Source organism: Colossoma macropomum, unplaced genomic scaffold (assembly GCF_904425465.1).
Source record: "Colossoma macropomum unplaced genomic scaffold, Colossoma_macropomum, whole genome shotgun sequence".
Taxonomy (NCBI): domain Eukaryota; kingdom Metazoa; phylum Chordata; class Actinopteri; order Characiformes; family Serrasalmidae; genus Colossoma; species Colossoma macropomum.
This window is the reverse complement of record NW_023494810.1, coordinates 27,746,995-27,768,168: the sequence shown is the minus strand read 5'-3', so window position 1 is coordinate 27,768,168 and position 21,174 is coordinate 27,746,995. Positions and strand designations below refer to the sequence as shown.

The 21,174-nt window shown below is 39.2% G+C and overlaps 1 protein-coding gene across 1 annotated transcript in view; it reads left to right on the top strand.

The window, feature by feature from the left end:
• Positions 1 to 21,174, top strand: part of adamts9 (ADAM metallopeptidase with thrombospondin type 1 motif, 9) — a 105,580-nt gene that overhangs the window by 24,756 nt on the left and 59,650 nt on the right. The window contains exons 10-22 of the mRNA XM_036559362.1: positions 625 to 766; positions 2,613 to 2,717; positions 4,006 to 4,151; positions 6,386 to 6,567; positions 7,129 to 7,265; positions 7,925 to 8,042; positions 8,737 to 8,832; positions 11,703 to 11,869; positions 12,626 to 12,755; positions 13,579 to 13,705; positions 14,510 to 14,720; positions 17,173 to 17,337; positions 19,056 to 19,217. Coding sequence (XP_036415255.1) covers positions 625 to 766; positions 2,613 to 2,717; positions 4,006 to 4,151; positions 6,386 to 6,567; positions 7,129 to 7,265; positions 7,925 to 8,042; positions 8,737 to 8,832; positions 11,703 to 11,869; positions 12,626 to 12,755; positions 13,579 to 13,705; positions 14,510 to 14,720; positions 17,173 to 17,337; positions 19,056 to 19,217 — 1,888 coding nt within the window. The remainder of the gene's footprint in view (positions 1 to 624; positions 767 to 2,612; positions 2,718 to 4,005; positions 4,152 to 6,385; positions 6,568 to 7,128; positions 7,266 to 7,924; positions 8,043 to 8,736; positions 8,833 to 11,702; positions 11,870 to 12,625; positions 12,756 to 13,578; positions 13,706 to 14,509; positions 14,721 to 17,172; positions 17,338 to 19,055; positions 19,218 to 21,174) is intronic.

The window sequence follows — 21,174 nt, the reverse complement described above, 5'->3', positions numbered from 1 at the left end:
AGTCATTTTGGGCTGTTTCTTTTGGTCCATTCATCATGAAATTTTCAAATGATGTCAAAAACAGAAAAATGATAAAAATGAAGATACAAGGTTTTCTTCTGACAGCAGCGATATGCTGCCGGATGCCTGAGATAGTTATGATAGTTTTGCGATAAATGTTTGGCTTGAAACATATTTGTTAAAATGCATTGATGGTGGAGAGATAAATGCATGTCGTTCTAAGGCAAAATAGCCCCTGTAAAACTTTTTTTCCCCCAGATGTACTACTATTTCACCATTATCAACACTACATATGAAACTCAGAAGACATCTGTTGGTTCACTGCACATAAAATGGCTGTAGACATTGTGACACCTGGTTCCTTATTATTTTTAAGAAGTCAGAGTTGTTAAGTTTCTCTACAGCGGACCATTTCACATCACTCTGACTGACTTGGTTTACATCACAGTGGCTGAGTTATGCAGACACTTTGAAAAATCGGTGGAATTCCACTTAAACCTTGACATGCAGAGTAGATGACTTGGCAGTCCCTTCACCTCATACTCAAGCTGTGTTTCTGTGTCTTGTTTGTCTCCTGTTTGTTTTGTTTTTTCTTGAAGTCGTCTTTTGATCATTTTATATTAGCACAGGGTATGGGGAGTGTTTACTCGACGAGCCCGTATCTAGGCCATACACTCTGTCCCAGCAGCTGCCCGGACGGATATACAATGTCAATAAACAATGTGAACTCATATTTGGGCCTGGGACGCAGGTGTGCCCATATATGGTAAGAAAAAGTTGCCTTTACTCTGATTATGTCTTTAAATTTCGAAAAACAAGAATGAGCCAAATGGACAGCAGGCAAATTTACGGTTCTAGTTCTAGTTCATTTTCCACCTCATTGAGAGACCATCTTTGTAATTGTATGTCTTTCTGTTTGTTTAATGTGTAAAAGTCTAACTTGGCTAATTAGCTGTCTTGCTTACTGGTTATTTTAAATTAACACTAGTCCTTACATGAAATAATATAGCGTGATATTCTGCTCTTACACAATTCCGTGATTGTCCATAATGGTGCATAATCATGGGTAGAATCAAGCACGGCTTATATTTATCTCTGCAGAGTGTAAAAATATAAGCACATATTCTGTGGAAATGAGCACAAATGCTAATATTATTAGTTAGATTATGTCAGAGGTTTTCAGTCTTTTCCACCTCAAGGTCCAACTGTTTATCACTAGAAAGTGTGACGTCCCACAGGAACATTTTTCCTTTAAAAAAATTTTTGGGAAACTTTCAACACAGCAGATTTTGAGTGCCACAACATGCCATGTGTTTCACTGAACATTAAACATCAACAGGTGAGGTGAATGTAATCTCGTATTATACCTAAAATCAGGCAGAACGGTGGCAAATTAAGCTAAATTTACTGCGTTTGACTACAGCGGAACTCAGAATTTCTGGCTTCCAGCTATCAAATATCACAAGCTGCCTAGTTGGCGAGTTGATATTTTAAATGATAGCCTGAAATGACAGAGGTAGCTGGCATGCTAATCTTTGAATACCTTTAATGTACCAAAAACTGTAAAATGACCATTGTTATGGTTAAAACTGTGAATAAAATGCCACTTATACACTTTTTAGACACACGTGTAACACTGACTGAAATAACTTGGCAAAGTCGTCTGCTGTCTTGATTTAAATTTTCTAGACTGTATGGGGTGATTGCCTTGTCTCTATCATGATGCTTTAAAATTTGGCCACCAAAAGATGCCTTAGTAGGCACTAAATAAATAAATAAATAAATAAATGAATGACACTCTGGCCGCATAGAATTACTTAGTTAGCACTGTATCTGTTGTGAGCATGACTACTCACCTCTTACATCAGTGCTGCAGTAGTGAGATTTTCTGGTATATAACTAAGACAGCTAAAAATCCTTTCCTGATGATGCATCTTGAAGGTGGAAGTAAACGTTGAAAGACTATAAGAGCTTTGGGGTGGACACTTTGGGTGGGCTGTTACATTTTTTGCACTATTAAATAATTTCTGTAACAAAGAAAAAAGTATCTTGACCAGGTTAGTGCCGTATCTGTAATACTAGCTAGATGTATTTATTAGCCTCAAGCTCAGTGTCTAGCAGTCAGGATTTGCTGTAGGGATTTCCAATGATCATGCGATGTATTTGTGTAATGCATCCTGGGTATTGTAGTAAAAGAACATTGACAGACAAAAACACAAAAATGATAAAACATTGTGAATTCTCTCAAAGTGATGAGGCTGCTGCACTGCAGAATAATGCATAACATAAAAAATTAGACATGTATTAAACATATTAGATGTTTATTAGATGTTTAGAGTTTTAGGCCAGAATGCCTCTTTAAGCTTTGTTCATGCTCATGTGCACACGGAGAGTTGGAGAAGAGCTATTTTGGCTTGTGAATCAAAGTACCGGTTACATAACATCTTTAAACTACAGCCAGAGTAGTATATGGCAGTGATGTTCAGTGTGTTTGTGTAAAGGGTACTGTGTGTGTGTGAGAGAGAGATGTTTTATGAGAGATGGTTACCTAATGATTGTGTGTGTGTAGACACGAAGGACTAACTGTGAGTGTTGATGTGGATGTTCTCCAGACGCAGTGTCGAAGGCTGTGGTGCACCAGCCCAGAGGGAGCTCAGCGTGGCTGCCGAACCCAGCATATGCCCTGGGCTGACGGGACTGACTGCGCTCCCGGAAAGGCTAGTGTTGTATTTAATGGCACCATTAAAATGAACAAACACACACAAATAAACACACAAGCTGTCAAACCAAAGTAACAAGGTAACAAGGTAGCTCAACTCAGCGATTCCTGATTGAGATTTTTATGTAGGGGTTAATTAGTTTCCCCCCAAAACTACACTTGATTCTCATCTGGTGGGCTTGGAGTATGTTGACTTTCAGTGTTTCTTGTAAGTTAGGATCCCGCTGCTTTGTTTACATGCGGTATTTGAAACCAGAACACCCCATAACTCAGAACAGTCTGCTGTTAGATGTTGTCATGCTTGTAAAGGAGAAACAGATCCTCTGCCATCATGTTTCTGTTGATTTTTAAAGTTAAGGCACATTCAGTATTTTATGTTTTAGATATTTTTTCCAATATGTTAAACTATAAAGCAAATAAATAAAATATTGTGCACTAATGTTAGCAGAAAAAATGCCATATTTAATTTTCTTGTAGGGGAGGTGTAAACTTATTTCACTTAGAAATACAGGGTGGGGTCCAAAGGTCTGAGAACACTTTGGAAATCTGGGATTGTTTTCATTTAATCTTGCAAATAAACAGAAAGTTGTAGAGGTTAGTTTAGAAGTTTTCGAAAGAAGAAATATCTTAGATTCTGCTCTATTTCCATGTCACCATTCAGATTTAAGCAAATTTGTGACGTTAAGGCCATTGGACAGAAAAGATCTGATTTTTTTTAGTCTTTTTCCTTCCATTGAAGCTCATTGTCTGATGACTCTAGAGGTAGATTTAATCTACTGATCACTGATTTTGTCATTAAAGCAAGAAGAAGAAAAGGATAGAAGTTATATACAGTTGCACACATCTTAATGTACAATTTGGTGTTTTTTCCCATATGATTCAACTTATAAACTAATTACCAATCTCTTCAGTCCTGTAAGACTCCTGGACAGCCAATCAATGACCTGTCTGACCTTTCTTAAGCATTAAGAAATGCCTCGAATTCCGGGTCAGTTTGTATCCAGGCATTCAATTCTTTTTTGCAGAACCAAAAACCAGAATAATCAAAGGAGAATTCTGGACTAGGTCTTCTACATAAGTAGTCTGTAACATGTCTACATATGACAGGGCCAGCGATTGTCAAACTGGTGCTACAACAAAAATAGACCACCTGAAACAAAGTATTACTATGGTAATTGATAACTGGTTGCCAACTTGAATAACTAGCAGACTTGCGAAATGTAAAAGTTGTGAAACCCCTGCTAGACACTAGTCTAATCTATCTTCTTCTCTTTTTTTGTGAACAGCACTGCAAACATGGCCTGTGCATCCCAAAGGAGCATGACTCCATGCCAGTAGAAGGAGCATGGGGTGTTTGGAGTCCCTTTGGCTCCTGCTCGCGCACCTGCGGAGGGGGGATAAAGATTGCCGTCCGGGACTGCAACCGACCCCTGTAAGACCTGCATGACCTTTATAGGGCTGGTTTACTGTACAGTTTGGAGTCCTGGGCTACACAGCATTCTGAAAGGAGATTATTCATTGGAAGAAAAATGTAGTCCAGGACGAGGCTTAAATCCCTATGTGGGTGTCTTGTGTCTCAGCTGGGAACAAAGCTGCTCCTTAAGGTTCACCCTGATAAATGATAAGAGCAAAGCCTCTGCTTAGAGCAGCCCTGCACTGAATCCATACACTCTGTGATCCCCTAAATCATTTACACAGTCTGACAGGTTGAAAAGCGCTTTACCTGTTTCGTTTTATCTAATAAATGTAGTAGTTGGTGATATGGCCAAACCATAAAATCATTTTAGATGGTTAAACAAACCTATTTTATAAGTTAAAAGTCGCTTATTATTCTAAGATGTCCTTTTTTAATTAAAAAAAAACAAAAAAACATTTGTACCAACCAAAGCAAATGTAAATTTGAAATATTTTTATTATGCAAAACAGTAAAAAATTATTGTTTTCTAACGGTGCTAAACAAGTGGACTAGACAGTGGGAGGTGACTGAGGGTCTGCTGTATGTTCATTTTCATTTGAAACATGACTGAAACATCCCTGACTCATCCCTGATTCAGATAAATGGGGTAACATTGGCATGGTTTGCACTCTCTGTACATCACATTATCTGCACTTATTTGTGGAATACCGGCATAACATTTATGATAAAACTCATATCTGAGGAAGAATTAAATTTTTTTAAACTACACCTGCATAATTCACTTAGCCACCAGGTTGCTAAGCAACAACACTAGCCACTTTAAACTGCTGGAACTGCTTTTTGGTGGAAGAATTTGCTCATGGAAAAATGTTTGGGTCTGCTTCATAGCTGTGGTTATGTAGCAAATCACAGCTGTAATGTTATTCTGGATAACACACTCCCTCTTGTGTTCTATTGCTTGATTATAGACATGTTCACAGACTTCCTTTAAAAATAAGGGTTTCTAAATGGGTCTTTACTTGGGTGAACAGTTCTAGGGAAAACCTTTAATTGGGACAATGGCTGGGACACATTGAATGGCAGACTGTGGACCAGCCTTCATACTGTATGATGGTAGCAGTATGAGTTTTCTCTGAGCACAGCTGTGCATTCGCTCTGTTCTCTGAGGACAACAGAGCAAGGATTAACATTCAATCTGTGGCCTGCTAGCAAGGCCATTATAAACCATCCCTTAGGGCCCCCAAGCCACAATGGGCCCCACAAGTATGTCTATAATTTTTCTGTTGTTTTTGTCAGTCATAATTGTTTGCAATTACACTGTAATTTATTTGTATTAATTTATACCATTTTATCTGGTATTCTAAAATAAATGGTCTATTCATGTAGAGGTTAGAAGAATTTATGAACCACTTTTCGTCCTCGCATTGAGAATAACATGATTGGGAGGATTTAGGGACCCCCATATTTTCAGAAACGGCCCTGCCTTCTAGTCTGTCATGGCTTCTGCAATACAGCAGCAAGATGGTATCAAAAGCACGACCCCTATTGCAGTCAACTTAAAGGGGAATTCCACTAAAACTTTAAAATTTGTGCACACTTTAGTGGCTGTGATGTAAACAAAGTCATTCAGAGTGTTTTAATGGAGAAACCTATAGACTTTGGATTTCTTCACAGTGCTGGTGATAGGAACCAGGGGTTACGATGTCTACAATGTAGTTATAGACATTTTATTTACTATGCAAAACACCCAGTGAACTTAAACGTGTCTTTGAGTTATAAGTCTTACTTGATGGCCATAAAAAGGTGGTAAATCTGGGCTATGATGATCTGCATACCTCTCCACCATCAATATAATAAATGTTTTACACTAAAATCATATCTCAAAACAATGTCTAAGGAAATTGAACATTGTACTCATAACCATTTCATGAAATAACTTTACCTTCTAGAGGCATTAAACTCTTCAGACGCCTGGTTCCGATCACCACCACTGTAAACAAGTTATAGACAACAAGTTATCTAGAATGGAGCATTTCACATCAAACCACTCTGAATGACTTTATTTAAATATTAATGATTGAATTATGTAGAGATGTTAAAAACTTGTATGTTGTAATGGATTTTGGTTAATTAATTCTGGGTAAATAGTACAGTTTATAACAGCAAATAGGCAAAATAAGCAAAAATGTTAAAATATAGCCATTTCATTCATTTCACACTGCTATGTGTGTGTTTGTCTCTTTGTTCAGGCCCAGAAATGGGGGTAAGTACTGCGTTGGACGTAGGATGAAGTTCCGCTCCTGCAACTCTGAGCCATGTTCTAAGCAGGACCAAGACTTCAGAGAGGAGCAGTGTGCCACCTTCAACGGGCGCCATTTCAACATCAACGGTCTACCTCCAAACGTGCGCTGGGTGCCCAAGTACAGCGGCAGTAAGTGGCCTTTGTTTTTTTTGCTTTTCAGCATTTAATGACTGTGAGGTTAAAGTTTAGTCTTTTGGGCAGTTGGTCCATATGTATCTGCTTTTGAAGGGAGCTAGCTATATATATGAGGGTTAGGAGTAGGATTTGGGTTGAGGTTAGGGTTAGGGTTAGGATTAGGGCCAGGGTTAGGGTTAGGTTTTGCATAATGGAAGTAACATATTAACAACACATCTACTTAATGTAAGTAATGTATCAATAGAACATCTACAAGATATTTATGATATATTAATGTATTCAGATGCTTTACTAAAGCTTCTTCACTGATATGTTGTTGATGTTACTTATGATCTGTTAGGAGTTTATTAATCATCTACAAAGGACCACTCCAAACAAAGTGTTTTCGCTTTAGTAGCTGTACAAGATAAAATGTCTAATGAGAGGTTCAAGGTATTTGTACCTAATAAAACCTCATTAAAAAAATAAATAGCTCCAAATGATCTTCTATGGTCAGAGTTGTTTTCTGAAAATGACCCAGTGTCTGTTTTTCTGCTTTTCAATGTGTTGCTTCAGTTCTAATGAAGGATCGCTGTAAGCTCTTCTGCAGAGTGGCCGGCAGCACAGCCTACTATCAGCTCAGGGACCGCGTCATCGACGGCACGCCATGTGGCCCCGACACCAACGACATATGTGTGCAGGGCCTGTGCAGGGTGCGTAGTGGTGATTTTAGATCAGTATTTTCTACCAAACAGTGAAGCAGCATAACATCACAGTCTTAAGAATGCCTAATAACATTGGCTGCACGTTATATTGTGTATATAGTAGAAATCATCCAAAATTTCTTCCAAAAAAATATTGTTAAAGTTTAAAGTTGTATGCAAAAGTTCAGGCCCCCCTGGTCGAATGACATGTTGTGTTGGTTTTTGATGATTTAAGTGAAAATAAGGTAACACATCCTCTACAGAGGGCACACTTATGCACATTTTAATACAAATTTACTGTTTTTTTTGCTGAATTTGCCATATTAGAGAAAAAAAACACAATATGTGGCTTGTGCAAAGGTTATAGCACATTTGATATGTTCTAATTTTTTTCTAATATGTCAGATTAACTTATTTTCACTTAGAAAGTCAACAAAATGACATTTGACTGGGAGCGTTCAAACTTTATACACATGCAGTTTTAATTTTATTCTTCATTAATGTAACACAGTTATTGATTGTTAAAACTACTATTAAGTTGTATGCCCCTTGAGTTTACAGTCCTCAAATCATAATCCCTGATACACTGTGGTAGAACGCAATTTATGATGTTTTGTATGGACGGTGATACTGACTTCATTCTCTTCCATATTTGCACTCTTCTGCAGCAAGCGGGATGTGACCATGTTTTGAACTCCAAGGCCAGGAGAGATAAATGCGGAGTGTGTGGGGGAGACAACTCCTCCTGCAAGACTGTAGCAGGCACTTTCAACACAGTGCACTATGGTAGGTTTACTTCAGATGCATTTGGTTGAATCGAATGTAACTGGGTTTACTTTGGTTCAGATCAGTTTATCTCGTCTCTTCAATGCAGTTAAGCCTATTAACAATATAATATCTACAGCTTTAGCCTGATTTTATTACCTTGTATGGTTTTCACTGGTTTATAAGCACTGTAAGCACGAATTCATGTCACATGCCTGGGTTGAAGGGGAACTTGACCAATTATTCTTAAATTTGTGCATAATAAAATTATTAAGATGTAAAGTCATTTAGAGTGATTTAATGTGAAATGCTCCATTTAGAGAAACTTACCAAGTGGTGATCCAGACATCCAAAGTGTTTAATGTCTCTAAAATCTCTTTCATGAAAGCTATAAAATGGAATGACTATGAATGTATTGTCTGATGCCACTGAGACAGTGTTTTACGATAGTTTTGAGATAAAATTTTGACTTAAAATGTATTTTTTTTAAATACAGATACATGCAGGGCATTGTGAGGCAAAATAGCACCCAAAGAAAATGTATTTTATTCAGATCTACCACTATTCTACAATACATTGACTGGTCATTTTGGGTAATAAATAAAAAGGCAGCGAAGACATTGCGACCCCTGGTTCCTCCTACTTTCTGAATGACTTACATCTCAGTGGTCAAATTATGATGTGCTGAGATTTCATTTGGTCATCTGTCCTCTAGGTTACAACGTAGTGGTGCGTATCCCCAGCGGTGCTACTAATATCGACGTGCGACAGCACAGCTACTCAGGGAAACCACAGGATGATAACTACCTCGGTGAGTCAACCTCAGAGAAATGTGAACCTTCACTTAGCAAATCATTCGCCTATAGTTAAACGATATTCTCAGCAGATGCAGCCAAATGAATGAGTCTTAAAGTACATAAAAGTGACTGTCGGGTCCCCAAAAAGGCAAAGTTAATTTGTCTGAAATTACATTTTACAAATTAAAGGCCTTAAGTATTAAAGTGTCCTTCATTTATGTGGTCATAGATTTCCGGATACAAACAGGTGTGCTTTTTTTAAGAATATATCTGAGGTCCATAGGACATGCATAAGCAGTAAGCAATGCTTGATCACTTATGTACAGCTTATGTCAGAATTTGCTATATGACGTTTCATAAAGTAAATAGCATTGTAATGACATGGTGTTCTTAACTAGGCCTTATAAGTTACTTCATTAATAACACTGTTATAAATTAAACAAATCACTGCTGTCGGAAGAAAACCTCGTATCTCCATTTTTCAGTTTTTGACATAATTTGAAAATACCTTTAGCCCTTTACATTATGTGCAAATTTCATGATGAACGGACCAAAAGAAACGGCCCAAAATAATGGAAAAAATTCTGGTTCCATTGACTTACATTAAAAGTAAAGTATGTTTTTTGCTTCTCCTGTAAAGTCATAATTTTGGCGATACAAGGTTTGACATGTTTGTCACTTTAGTATAAGAGCCTTTATGCACTGTTATATGTTATATGTCAATACAATACCAGGACACGTTTTATGTCATCTCGCAAATACTTACGTAATTTGTTAATAAATGCTTAAATATTGTATTTTCAATGCATTATTCAGTGCTAATGCATGCGTTATGTTCTCCATTCAGTTCTCCATTGTGCAATTCCCAGTGCTGAATTAACACCTGTAGATTTGAATGAACTCTTAACAGTGTTCATTTATGTCCAGCTGGACTTCATTCCACACTCTAAGGTGTTAATTCTACACTGAGGGCTTTCAGCACGGAGTGGCATGCGATTGGTTCCAGACGTTTCTCACGAACCAAAAGTGCCCAGCTGACAGTGCTGCAGTCTAGTCGACTATCTGCCATAGTGTGACACGTGAGAGGCTGCACGAGTCGTTGCAAGGAGCTTGGTTGGAAGGAGGTTTATTTGGGGGAAAGGGCGAGGACCGCTTGCAGCCGGTGGTCTGAGAAGCAAGAGCAGCTAAGGCTTAGAGTGTGCCAAGCACATGCTTGCGTGTTAATGGGCCGGAACTTTTCGGAAGCCTTGGGGGGAAGACCTTGTCCTCAGCTTGTAGCTTGAGTAGGTCATTGTGCCCCGGAGACGACAGCGGTGTATGTGCCTGTGTTTGAGCTTGAGTGCGCGTATTTAGCTCCATGTGGGGACTTGATATGCCCGTGATGAACGAAAGCATGGACATTATGTTATTGTTAGGGCTTTTGTCCGGTCCTTATTAGGATAAATGATGATCTTTTACCTTACACAGTAGCCATAATAAACAGTTTGCGCTGTTTTGAAGGACCCTCAGTTGAACTATGCAGTATATTTTTTCCTCAATAATGTTGATTTTTGAGTATGAAAAGTGTATGATTTAGAAAACAGTGGATCAGATCCTCATTTAAATGGTTATAAAGTACATTTGTACATTTTTAAAAGCATTTTAATTATGATTAAATGCATTTTTTATTACTGTGGCAGTAGTACACAATTTTTTAGTATGGAAAAAAGCATTGCTGTCTGTTTTCTCTCAAGATGGCCGTCTTTATGGAGACATCTGAATTGTTTTTAACAACAGAAGATTCTCACTCCTTATTGCTCGCTAGCAGCTCAACCCAGAGTCACAAAATTTCACACATAGCGAGACAACAGTGTCCTAGTTGAGCTAATAACAGATTTACAGGGAAAAAAAATATATTTTGATTATGATTATCAGCTAAAAATGTCTGAATCGATTTCCATTATTCCAGGATTGGCCACTAGGGGACCTGCAGAAAAGTTCTTTTAATTTTGTGCTATTTTTTGCTCTTCACTGTATTGTTTACACTGCTTTATTGTTAAGCTGTATTTGCATGTATGAAAAGGGTTATACACATAGTTATTTACAAAAACATAGGCCAAAAATTTTGCTTTGATTCCAGAGATTAAAGTTAGAGTTGGGTTGGGTATTGCCTTACCAATTTTTAGAGACACAGTAATACAGAAGCCAATGGAAATGCCCAACAAAGAGAGGAATACAAAGTTTTATGTGTGCTTTTGAGGGTCCGTGCACACAAACGGGAAAAAAGGGGATTGTGGGAAGGGGCTGGGCTCTGTGATGTGTGAAATGGTGAGGAAAGTAACGCAGGAAATAAGCTACATAATCGCATTAGTGTGAATCTGTGCACTAGACTGACTGCAGCACAGGAAGACTCAGCCCCTCTGAGGAATGCTGCACTACTTTAACCCAATTAGCTTCATCTTCCCTCTCAATCGCCAAGCCTTACAATCAATGGAAACGTTCACTGTTTCTGTGAGGCCAGGCTTAAATGCATAGCGAGACAAATTTAGTTTGCAGCAAGTGGATAATTCCTCAGAGCTTTTACTTAAGACTTAAATGCTCTTTCTAATAGTTTATCTGTCCCAAACAGAAACTGAGCACCCAAGCCTGAACACGACGACTGCTACCACCTGTTTCAACCTAAGTTGATCTTGGACTTCATTAGACTTAGTCTCGGACCGAGAGTTTATACAGTTGACCAGTTTTTCACACTGGATAAAGGCTAACATTGGATCAAGTTACGCCGCCAATTCTCTATTTAAAGTCCTTTTTAATCCAAGACAAGGCTTAATCTGTGTCCAGAAACCTGGTCCATTGAGTTTTCATTTAAATTCCAGAGTAACGTCCCTCTGTCTTTGCTCCCCAGCCGTGGCCAACAGTCGTGGAGAATATTTACTCAACGGAGATTTTGTGGTCAGCATGTTTAAAAGGGAAATCAAAGTAGGGAACGCCATTATAGAGTACAGCGGCTCTGACCACGTGATCGAGAGAATCAACTGCACTGACCGCATCGAGGAGGAGATCGTCGTCCAGGTAAGGATGCTACGTTTTTGCCATTTCGTTCATAATGGATCATAAATCTAAACAGACTTTCTGTAGTTAACTTGATCAAAGTTTCAAGGATGTTTTCTGGCTATGTCATTAAATCATTAAACACTGTTTTATAGAAAAGTATTTGCATGTAATATGCCTATAAAGTTCAGACACCTCCCTTCATTCACTTTATATCCAGTCAAAATGGCCATTAAGTACAAGTTCATTTTTCAGTAGATATTTCTGAGGAGATTAGATGTAAGATATTCCACTTGCATAAAGAATGGGGGGAAATAAGTGAAAAAAGAGAGGTTCCCGAGCTAGACTTTAAAAAATGATTAGAAGGTATAGAAAAAATAGGACTCCTAACAACCATGCAAGACCTGGTAGACACCGAAACCCCATTAGATAAAAAGTACTTTCATCTTTGAGAGAGAGGAGAAAATCAAGCTGCTTCAGATCTGAAAACATCCACATGTGTTTCTGTCCATCCTTCCGCTGTGAGAAGACAACTCAGCACTATGAGTCTGAAATATATTTTGCTGTCAAGAAGCTGTTACAGAGAAAAGGAAACAAAAAACAACATTTGTGAATCAGTTAAATTGCAGAAAATACAACCAACTTCTAAGACTGAACTTTAGATATACATATATACACGTAAACAATGTCATTAAGCTCAGTCTACAAGTATCGGGTATATATTTATGTATTTATTCTTTTTACTCATGTAATAATAATTTGTTTCTTTGATTGCAGGTGCTATCTGTAGGTAACCTCTACAATCCAGATGTCAGGTATTCCTATAACATCCCCATAGAGGATAAGACTCAGCGGTTTATCTGGGATGCGTACGGCCCGTGGCAGGAGTGTAGCCGCCTGTGCCAAGGTAAGAAACAATCTTCCAATCTGAATTGTTTATCACATGACGTTTCCTGTTTCCACCATTTCCCTAGTCATTATTGCCATTGCCAGTTTATACACACCTTCCAAGCTAAATTATTTGTCAAATTATGTTTCCTTTTTCAACATTTTCCTAGTTGTTATGTCTACAGCTACTGACAGCTGAGCTAAACTTTGCAAAGTCAGGTGCTCAGTACAGACAGAACCAACCTACCTCAGCTTTGGTCTGTGTTCTTGGCTTGAAGGTTAGGATCAGAATTAGGGTTATGGTTTGGATTAGGGTTATGAAAGCAGCATAAATCGTATAGCTAGGCTTTAATAAATGTTTGGTTGAAGGTTGTTTTTCAAAATAAGTATGCTTGATTTCTGGAGTCTCCACCATGTTTGCCAGTATCCTGTCGGGGAAGTAGTCTGATGGGGTCTTTGAGGTCATTGAAAGCAAAGAAGCTCTGAACTTGTGGTGCAGACAGTCCAAACATCTGGGCTTCAGTTTTCCACCCAGATCTCTGGCCCGCCTTCACAGCCTCTTACAGCCAAGTGCTGGGAATCTAATGGTCCAGAGTTAGTGTACGCACCATTACATGTACCTCCGCTTATTTAAGAACAGGCCAGAGAGATTGTGGAGCTATCACTGGGCAAGCTCGCTTAAATTGACTTAAAATGAATTTTGGCTGTGTTGACATTCAGTCATTCATTCATTCATTCATTCTTTCTTTCTTTCTTGCAGGTGTGAGTATTACCGTGTATATACATATCCCTCCTAAAATAGAGATCTTTATTTTTGTCTTTATTTTTGTTGCACTGCTCAGGTGAACGTAAGAGGAAGATCCTGTGCAGTCGTGAGTCTGACCGTGTGGTGGTTTCAGACCAGAGGTGTCACGGCTCACCTCGACCTGCCGCCATCACAGAACCATGCAACACAGACTGTGAACTCAGGTATTCAACCAGTTAAGCCAAATAAGGTGCAGTGAACTTTTAAGGCCTGCTAGTCTCAGCTTGAAATATTTGTCTGAATCTGCCAACATTAGACTGTAAAATACAATTGCTGTTTTAAAAAGTGAGTTAGCAGGTTGGGTTTATTTTGGGTTAATAAAACTTGTACTAATGAAAGTTAAAAGAGCTAGAAACTGTTACTTAAATTCTGTCGAAGGGCTACATTCGTGTTTAGGCACAGTTCTATTGGGCTACAGTCAGGTTTAGACAGTTTTGTTGGGTTACAGTCGAGTTTAGACAGAATTTTGCTGGGTTACAGTTGGGTTTAGACAGAATTTTGCTGGGTACAGTTTAATTTAGACAGAATTTTGTTGGGTTACAGTCAGGTTTAGAGTAAATTTGTTAGGTTACAGTCAGGTTCAGATGCAATTTTGTTAGGCTACAGTCAGGTGTAGACAGAATTTTGGTGGGTTACAATTGAGTTTAGACATTTTGTTAGGCTAGAGTCAGATTCAGATGCATCTTTGCTAGGCCGAAGTTGGTTTTAGACAGAATTTGGTTGGGTTACAGTTGGTTTTAGACAGAATTTGGTTGGGTTACAGTTGGGTTTTGACAGAATTTTGTTAGGCTTTAGTTGGGTTCAGATGCATCTTTGTTAGGCTACAGTTGGGTTTAGGAAGAATCTTGATGGGTTGCAGTCAGATTCAGACAGAATTTTGTGGGGCCGCAGTCAGGTTAGGACAGATTTTTTTTGCCCTGTTTGTTGTGCTGGGTCAGAGGCCCATAACATTTTTCTTCATGTGACAGGTGGCACATCGCCCGTAAGAGTGAGTGTACAGCTACGTGCGGACTGGGCTACCGCACCCTGGAAATCTACTGTGCAAAACACAGCCGAACCGACAGCAAAACCCAGAAGGTTGACGACCGATACTGCAGCAACCAGCGCAAGCCTGATGACAAGGAGGTTTGCCATGGAGACTGTAACCCTGGAGGCTGGGAATATTCACCCTGGTCAGAGGTGAGGGAGCTAATTTCTGATCAAGCCCTATCATGTTCTCTGCATAAACCATTCAACTCAGCAGGTCCAAGATCTGGACAAGGATAGCTGTAGCTGGACTAATATCCTGAACATGAATTCCAGCCTTAAGGTACCCCAAAAATCATAGCTTAAAAAAACTATGCTGAAAAATGAATTGTTAAATGTTTTTGTATATTATTGTTATGACCAATAAACTACTAAAAATGGCAAGTGAGCATCACTAAACCTCAACACTCATTAAGAATGCAAAGATCCATAAAAATGCCCCATTACGCCAATTGTAAATGCCCCCTTGCTGCCTTGTTTCTAAACCCCACTCCCTCTTCCATTGCCAGAGCAGAAATAAGCATAAGCTCCCACTTTAACTTCTGTCTGAAGTCAGCACCAGTGACTCGACTTCACTCGCTCAGATTTGTGTCTTTATCCTCTAAACTTGCCTCAGGTCAGCACCAGAATTGCTGGTTTAGCCTTCTCGCTAAGCTAACATTAGCATCTGATGCTAATGTGGATATGACTCAAAAGTAGCTTAAGCTAACAGCTCCACACACAAAAACACGGGTTCACTGGCTCACATTTGAGTCATTATCTTCTAAACCTGCTTCAGTGAGTCTTTATTAAGCTGGAATGAACCTGTGTGGTTGTGTGTAAAGCTGTTTAGGCCTTTTTTCTACATGAACGTTAGCTTCCAGTGCTAATGAGGATATTGAAGGAAGAGTAGCTTAAGCTAACAGCTAAACACACAGGTTTACCCACTCAGATATCCACTACACCTGCATCAGTGAGGCTGTATTGAGCTGAAATAAACCTACATGGTTATGTGTGAAGCTGTTTAGGCCTTATTGCTAAGCTAATGCTAGCTTCCAGTGCTAACGGGGGTACTGAAGCAAGGATAGGTGAAGCGAACTTAGCCAAAATGAACCTGTGTTGTAAGGTGGAGCTTTAAAATGTTAAGCCTTGCACCATATTTGACAGTTTACTATGTGAAACATAAATTAGACACCATCATAGATTTCTTAAGTAGCTAACAGCTTATTGCAGTCCAGACATTTCAAACAGCTAAGCTACATTAAAGCAGGCATCTTCTAGTTTTAGTATAATGGACTGTGAGAGGCTCAAGCTCATTTGTGACAAACAAAGCTAACCTGCTACTGAGCACACCATGAAACGCTTTTTTGGGATGTACTGTGATACATTTGACATTTCTCTCTACACCGACCAGTAACACTGATGTGGTGGTGGTGTGTTAGTGTGTGTTGCGCTGGTCTGAGTGGATCAGACACAGCAGTGCTGCTGGAGTTTTTAAACACCTCAGTGTCACTGCTGGACTGAGAATAGTCCACCAACCAAAAATATCCAGCCAACAGCGCCCTGTGGGCAGCGTCCTGTGACCACTGATGAAGGTCTAGAGGATGACCAGCACAAACTGTGCAGCAGCAGATGAGCTATCGTCTCTGACTTTACGTCTACAAGGTGGACTGACAAGGTAGGAGTGTCTAATAGAGTGGACAGTAAGTGGACACAGTGTTTAAAAACTCCAGCAGCACTGCTGTGTCTGATCCACTCGTACCAGCACAACACACACTAACACACCGCCACCACGTCAGTGTTACTGCAGTGCTGAGAATGATCCACCACCCAAATAGTACCTGCTCTGTGAGGGTCCATGGGGGTCCTGACCACTGAAGAACAGGGTAAAAGGGGGGTAACTAAGTATGCAGAGAAACAGATGGACTACAGTCTGTAATTGTAGAACTACAAAGTGCACCTATATAGTAAGTGGAGCTGATAAAATGGACAATGAGCATAGAAACAAGGAGGTGGTCATAATGTTATGCCTGATCGGTGTATGTAGTCATAATAAGCTATCCAGGAGAAGGTAACCATTTAAAAAAAGCACATTTTTAAGTGGAGGAGGTCTATTAAAGGAATAGTTTGATGAGAAATTAAATTACACAGCTTTCCGTTATCCCTAAATATATGCTAGTTGTGTATGTAATTGGGCAAAAAATGGAGAAAAAAATTCAGGCTTAAGATGACCACTGGTTTTTAGCAATGAAACACATGAATATGAAACCACATACACACATACACAACAACATTCAAGAGTATTTAGCAACTTGACATGATTTGAGGCATGATTTTAGGCTTCTTGGTGCGAATTCTTGGTCATACACTTCCATTACTTGTTAGCTACATTAGCCTCATAGCTGCAGTACAAAACCAAAAAAGCGGACTTCAGACACCAAACACATCTTGACTGATCAACTACAATCTGTGCAAGAGGGCAGTTATGTAAATTAGATTTTTTGCTGAGTTTTCACTTTAGCCGTTGAAAGAGACCAGCAGATCAGCAGTTCTCTCTCCTCCTCTAAACGTCTGAGGAGAAGTCGAGCACTGAGTCTTTGTTTGTTTGTGCGATTACTTTGTTTAGTGCTCTAAAAGCTGCGGAGGTGGAACACGACGCCGGAGCGCGGTGTGCGGAAAGTCGTCTGAGGATGATGATGATGAGAGCAAATGCAACTCGAGAGACAAGCTCACTGTCCAGCCCTGCAATGAGTTCCTGTGTCCACAGTGGAAGACTGGGGACTGGTCAGAGGTAACACTGTAACACAACATTCACGCTTTCCTGAAGTCTCAATATATAGCTAATGTGAAAGTCTGAAGTGAAACCTTACCAAGCATCTATGATCCACAGTCCAGGAAAGCATTGCTTATGTATATATCACTGCTGTCGGACCAAAACCTTGTCTCCATTTTTCAGTTTTTGTCATAATTTGAAAATGCCTGCTGTCCTTTATATTGTGTGTAAATTTGAAGGTAAATGGACTAAAAGAAACGGGGAAAAAAGTCTGGTGCCATTGACTTACATTAAAAGTAAAGTAGGTTTTTTCCTTCTCCTGTAAAGTTAGTAAGTATTTTGGAGTTACGAGGTTTTGGTCCAAGAGCAGTGATATGTTAATGTAATTATTTAAAATTTGACATGTCCATGCTATGACAGAAAGTGTGTCGTATAGCTAAAAACAGTGGTAGCAGTTACACTATATGGCCAAAAGTCTGTGAACACCTCTCCATAATATTGAGTTCAGGTGTTTTATCTACACCCCTCACTAACAGGTGTATAAAATCAAGCACAAAGCCATTCAGTCTCCAAAGACCAGCACTGGCAGTAAAATGGGTCGTACTTAAGAGCTCAGTGTCTTTAAACATGCCATTGTCATAGGATGCCACCTTTGCCACAAATCAGTTCATGAAATTTCCTCTTTGCTAGATCTGCCCCAGTCAACTGTAAGTACTACTATTGTGAAATAGCAGTATCTAAGAGCAACAGCAGCTCAGCCACGAAATAGTAGCCTATGTTCTGCTGTTGCGTCACTCACTGTAGGGTTCCAAACTACTTCTGGAAACAAAATCAACACAAGAACTGTGTGTCAGGAGCTTCATGAAATAAGTTTCCATGACCAAGCAGCTGCACACAAGCCTAAGATCACTATGCACAATGCCGAGCAGCGGCTGGAGTGGTGTAAAGCACGCCGCCACTGGACTCTGGAGCAGTGGAAACGTGGCCTCTGGAGTGATGAATCATGCTTCACTATCTGGCAGTCTGGTGGATGAATCTGGGTTTGGTGAATGGCAGAAGAATGCTATCTACTGGAATGCATAGTGCCAACAATAAAGTTTGGTTGAGGAGGGATAATGGGCTGGGGCTGTTTTTAAAGGTTTGGGCCCTTTATGTCCAGTTCAGGGGGATTTTAATGCTACATCGTACTAAGACATTTTACACAGTCATACATTTCCAACTTTGTGGTAGTACTTTTGCGGAAGGCCCTTTCCTGTTCCAGCATGACTGTGCCCCTGTGCATCTCCATAAAGACATAGTTTGACAGGTTTGGTGTGGAGGAACTCCAGTGGCCTGCACAGAGCCCTGACCTCAACCCCTCTGAACACCTTTCGGATGAATTAGAACGTGAGCCAAGACTTCTCATCCAACATCATTCTCATCCAAAATGTCCTTTTGACTAAATGGGCACTAATTCCCGCAGACACTCTCTAAAGTGGGGGGCCACTTCATATTAATGCCCATAGTTTTGCAATGGGAAGTCCAGTGAGCTGATATAGTTGTGAATGTCAGGTGTTCACATGTTTATGGCCATAATGTGTATCTTCAAGCTAGAATTTGGACTGTACTTTTGTCCAGTTTTATAAATAATAGTGTATTATACAGTGTCAGAAACCACACAATGAAGTCTATTTGAGATTACCTAAGAGCTCAGCATGGTTTGAGCCAACTATATTCCATCTGGGCTCGTTTGGCAGTGCCTTGTGACATGTGGAAAGGGCTACAAGCACCGGCAGACATGGTGTCAGTTTGGAGAGGACCGGCTAGACGACCGTTTCTGTGACTCGTCCAAACCGGAATCAGTGCAAGCATGTCAGCAGCAGGAATGTGCGTCCTGGCAGGTCGGACCCTGGGGACAGGTGAGTACAGCCAGGCATTCTCACTATTTTGTTCAGTTGTCAGTCCAGTATTTTCTAAAGGGAAATTCCACCAAGTTTTCAACTTTTAATTTTTTTTCAAATGTTGTAAACCAGGTAATTTAGGGTAGTTTGATATGAATTGATTAATTATAAAAAATCTAACTGACACAGATTTCTTTACAGTGGTGATGATATAAACCAGGGGTCACAATGTCTTTTTATATTTAATGTTTCATTTTAAAATACATTTTTTGCAAAAACTTTATCCAAGAACTACAATAAAACAGCGGCACACATTTGAAACCTTTTTAATGCCGTAACTTTCCACGAGGACGCTTTTAGAGCCATTAAATTCAGACGTCCGGTTCCTATCACTACCACACAAATTCTGACTTAGTCAGTGGTACCACCTTTATAAAGGATTTATGAATGGTTTAAAATTATTAATTGTTATTAATTAGATCATAAACACAAAAATCAGTTAAAACATGTAAATACCAAGGGCAACAGTGAGTGTTTATATCATAAATTTAATGTTTGATGAAGCCAACAGGTTTAATGCTGACAGATGGACAGGACAAAGTAAAATAAGTGGGTTCACTATTTGGCAAGCAGGTGCCCTTGTTGTTCTTTATGTATTATGTTTATGACCTAATTAATAACCACTAATAAACTGACCCTTCATAAACCTTTTATAAGGGTAGTGTTATTGTAAAGTGGCACCTCGTAGGTTTTTCAGACCAATCTGAATGAATTATTTATTATCTTATTATTATTTATTATCTTAATAAATTTGGACAAAAATGAACTTTGAATAAAGATGTCAAAGTTGTGCTGATTGTATGTGAATTTTAAAGTTTCATATCTGTTGTGGTGTCATAAAGCCATAAAGTGTTTGCTAAAAAGTTGCACGTGTTGGAACTGCAAATCTGCCTCCTGTAGATTAACAAACTGAACACATGCAACAAGAAATCAAGCTTGAAGATCCAGTTGCTTTGTTCATAGCCGTGATTCAGTGAACCTCAAATATTGGGTAATGATTACGTAACAAAGCTGCTTTGAGCTCTTAAAGACTTGTAAAAGTACTAAACATTATTAGTCACAAAATCACACAGTATGGCTTTTAATTTACAAGAATCGTTTGATATTTAGTGTATTTATGATAAAGACAGCCAGTGATGACTGGTTACCATGATCTCCATAAGTTCCATAATATTAACTTGGCATTAGCAGTGTAAAGTGATAGTTAAGCAGTAAATCAACCATTATACGGCATACTCTTATCTAAAAATTGGACATGTTGTGTAGTATTAGCCGCTTTGAGGTCTGTTTACATTTTGATTTTTCATTTCTATACATAACAATATGTCATACAGTGTAAGAAACTACATAAGCAAATCTATTTGAGTTAATTTAACTCAGCTTTGAGGTACGTATGCATGCAGTTTGCATAATGCTAACTAGTGGCTATGATCTTCCATTACTTCTTAGCTACCATAGCCATGTAAAACCAAAAGGGTAAATATTGGATTAACATTTCTAGGTGTACAAAATGCTGGCGTGAAGTCGTTGTCCAGTGTGAGATACAGTAGGCTTCTGTCCTGATTTACATCGTGTGAAATGTCCTCTGGTGCGGATTGAGGTTTACACTAATAAAGAGCGAAGCCAAAACCAGCATAAACAATTGGCTGTATACAGTATCCCATCTGCACGTTATGTGCGCATCGTGAGCATAAGCAATTTATGTCTGTGGACAACATCTTAAATAGATGAGCTATAGCAGAAAATATCTGCCTCAACCCCAAATATGGAACGCTGCGATCAAAAGCCACAAAAAAAGAGAGGAACCGGCTCTCGGAAGTCCGAAAGTATGATGGAGATTAGATGCTCCTATAGCGTGGAGTAAGCAATCACTTTAAACGTATGTTTGAAGGCGTTAAATGAAGCTTGTGGAATT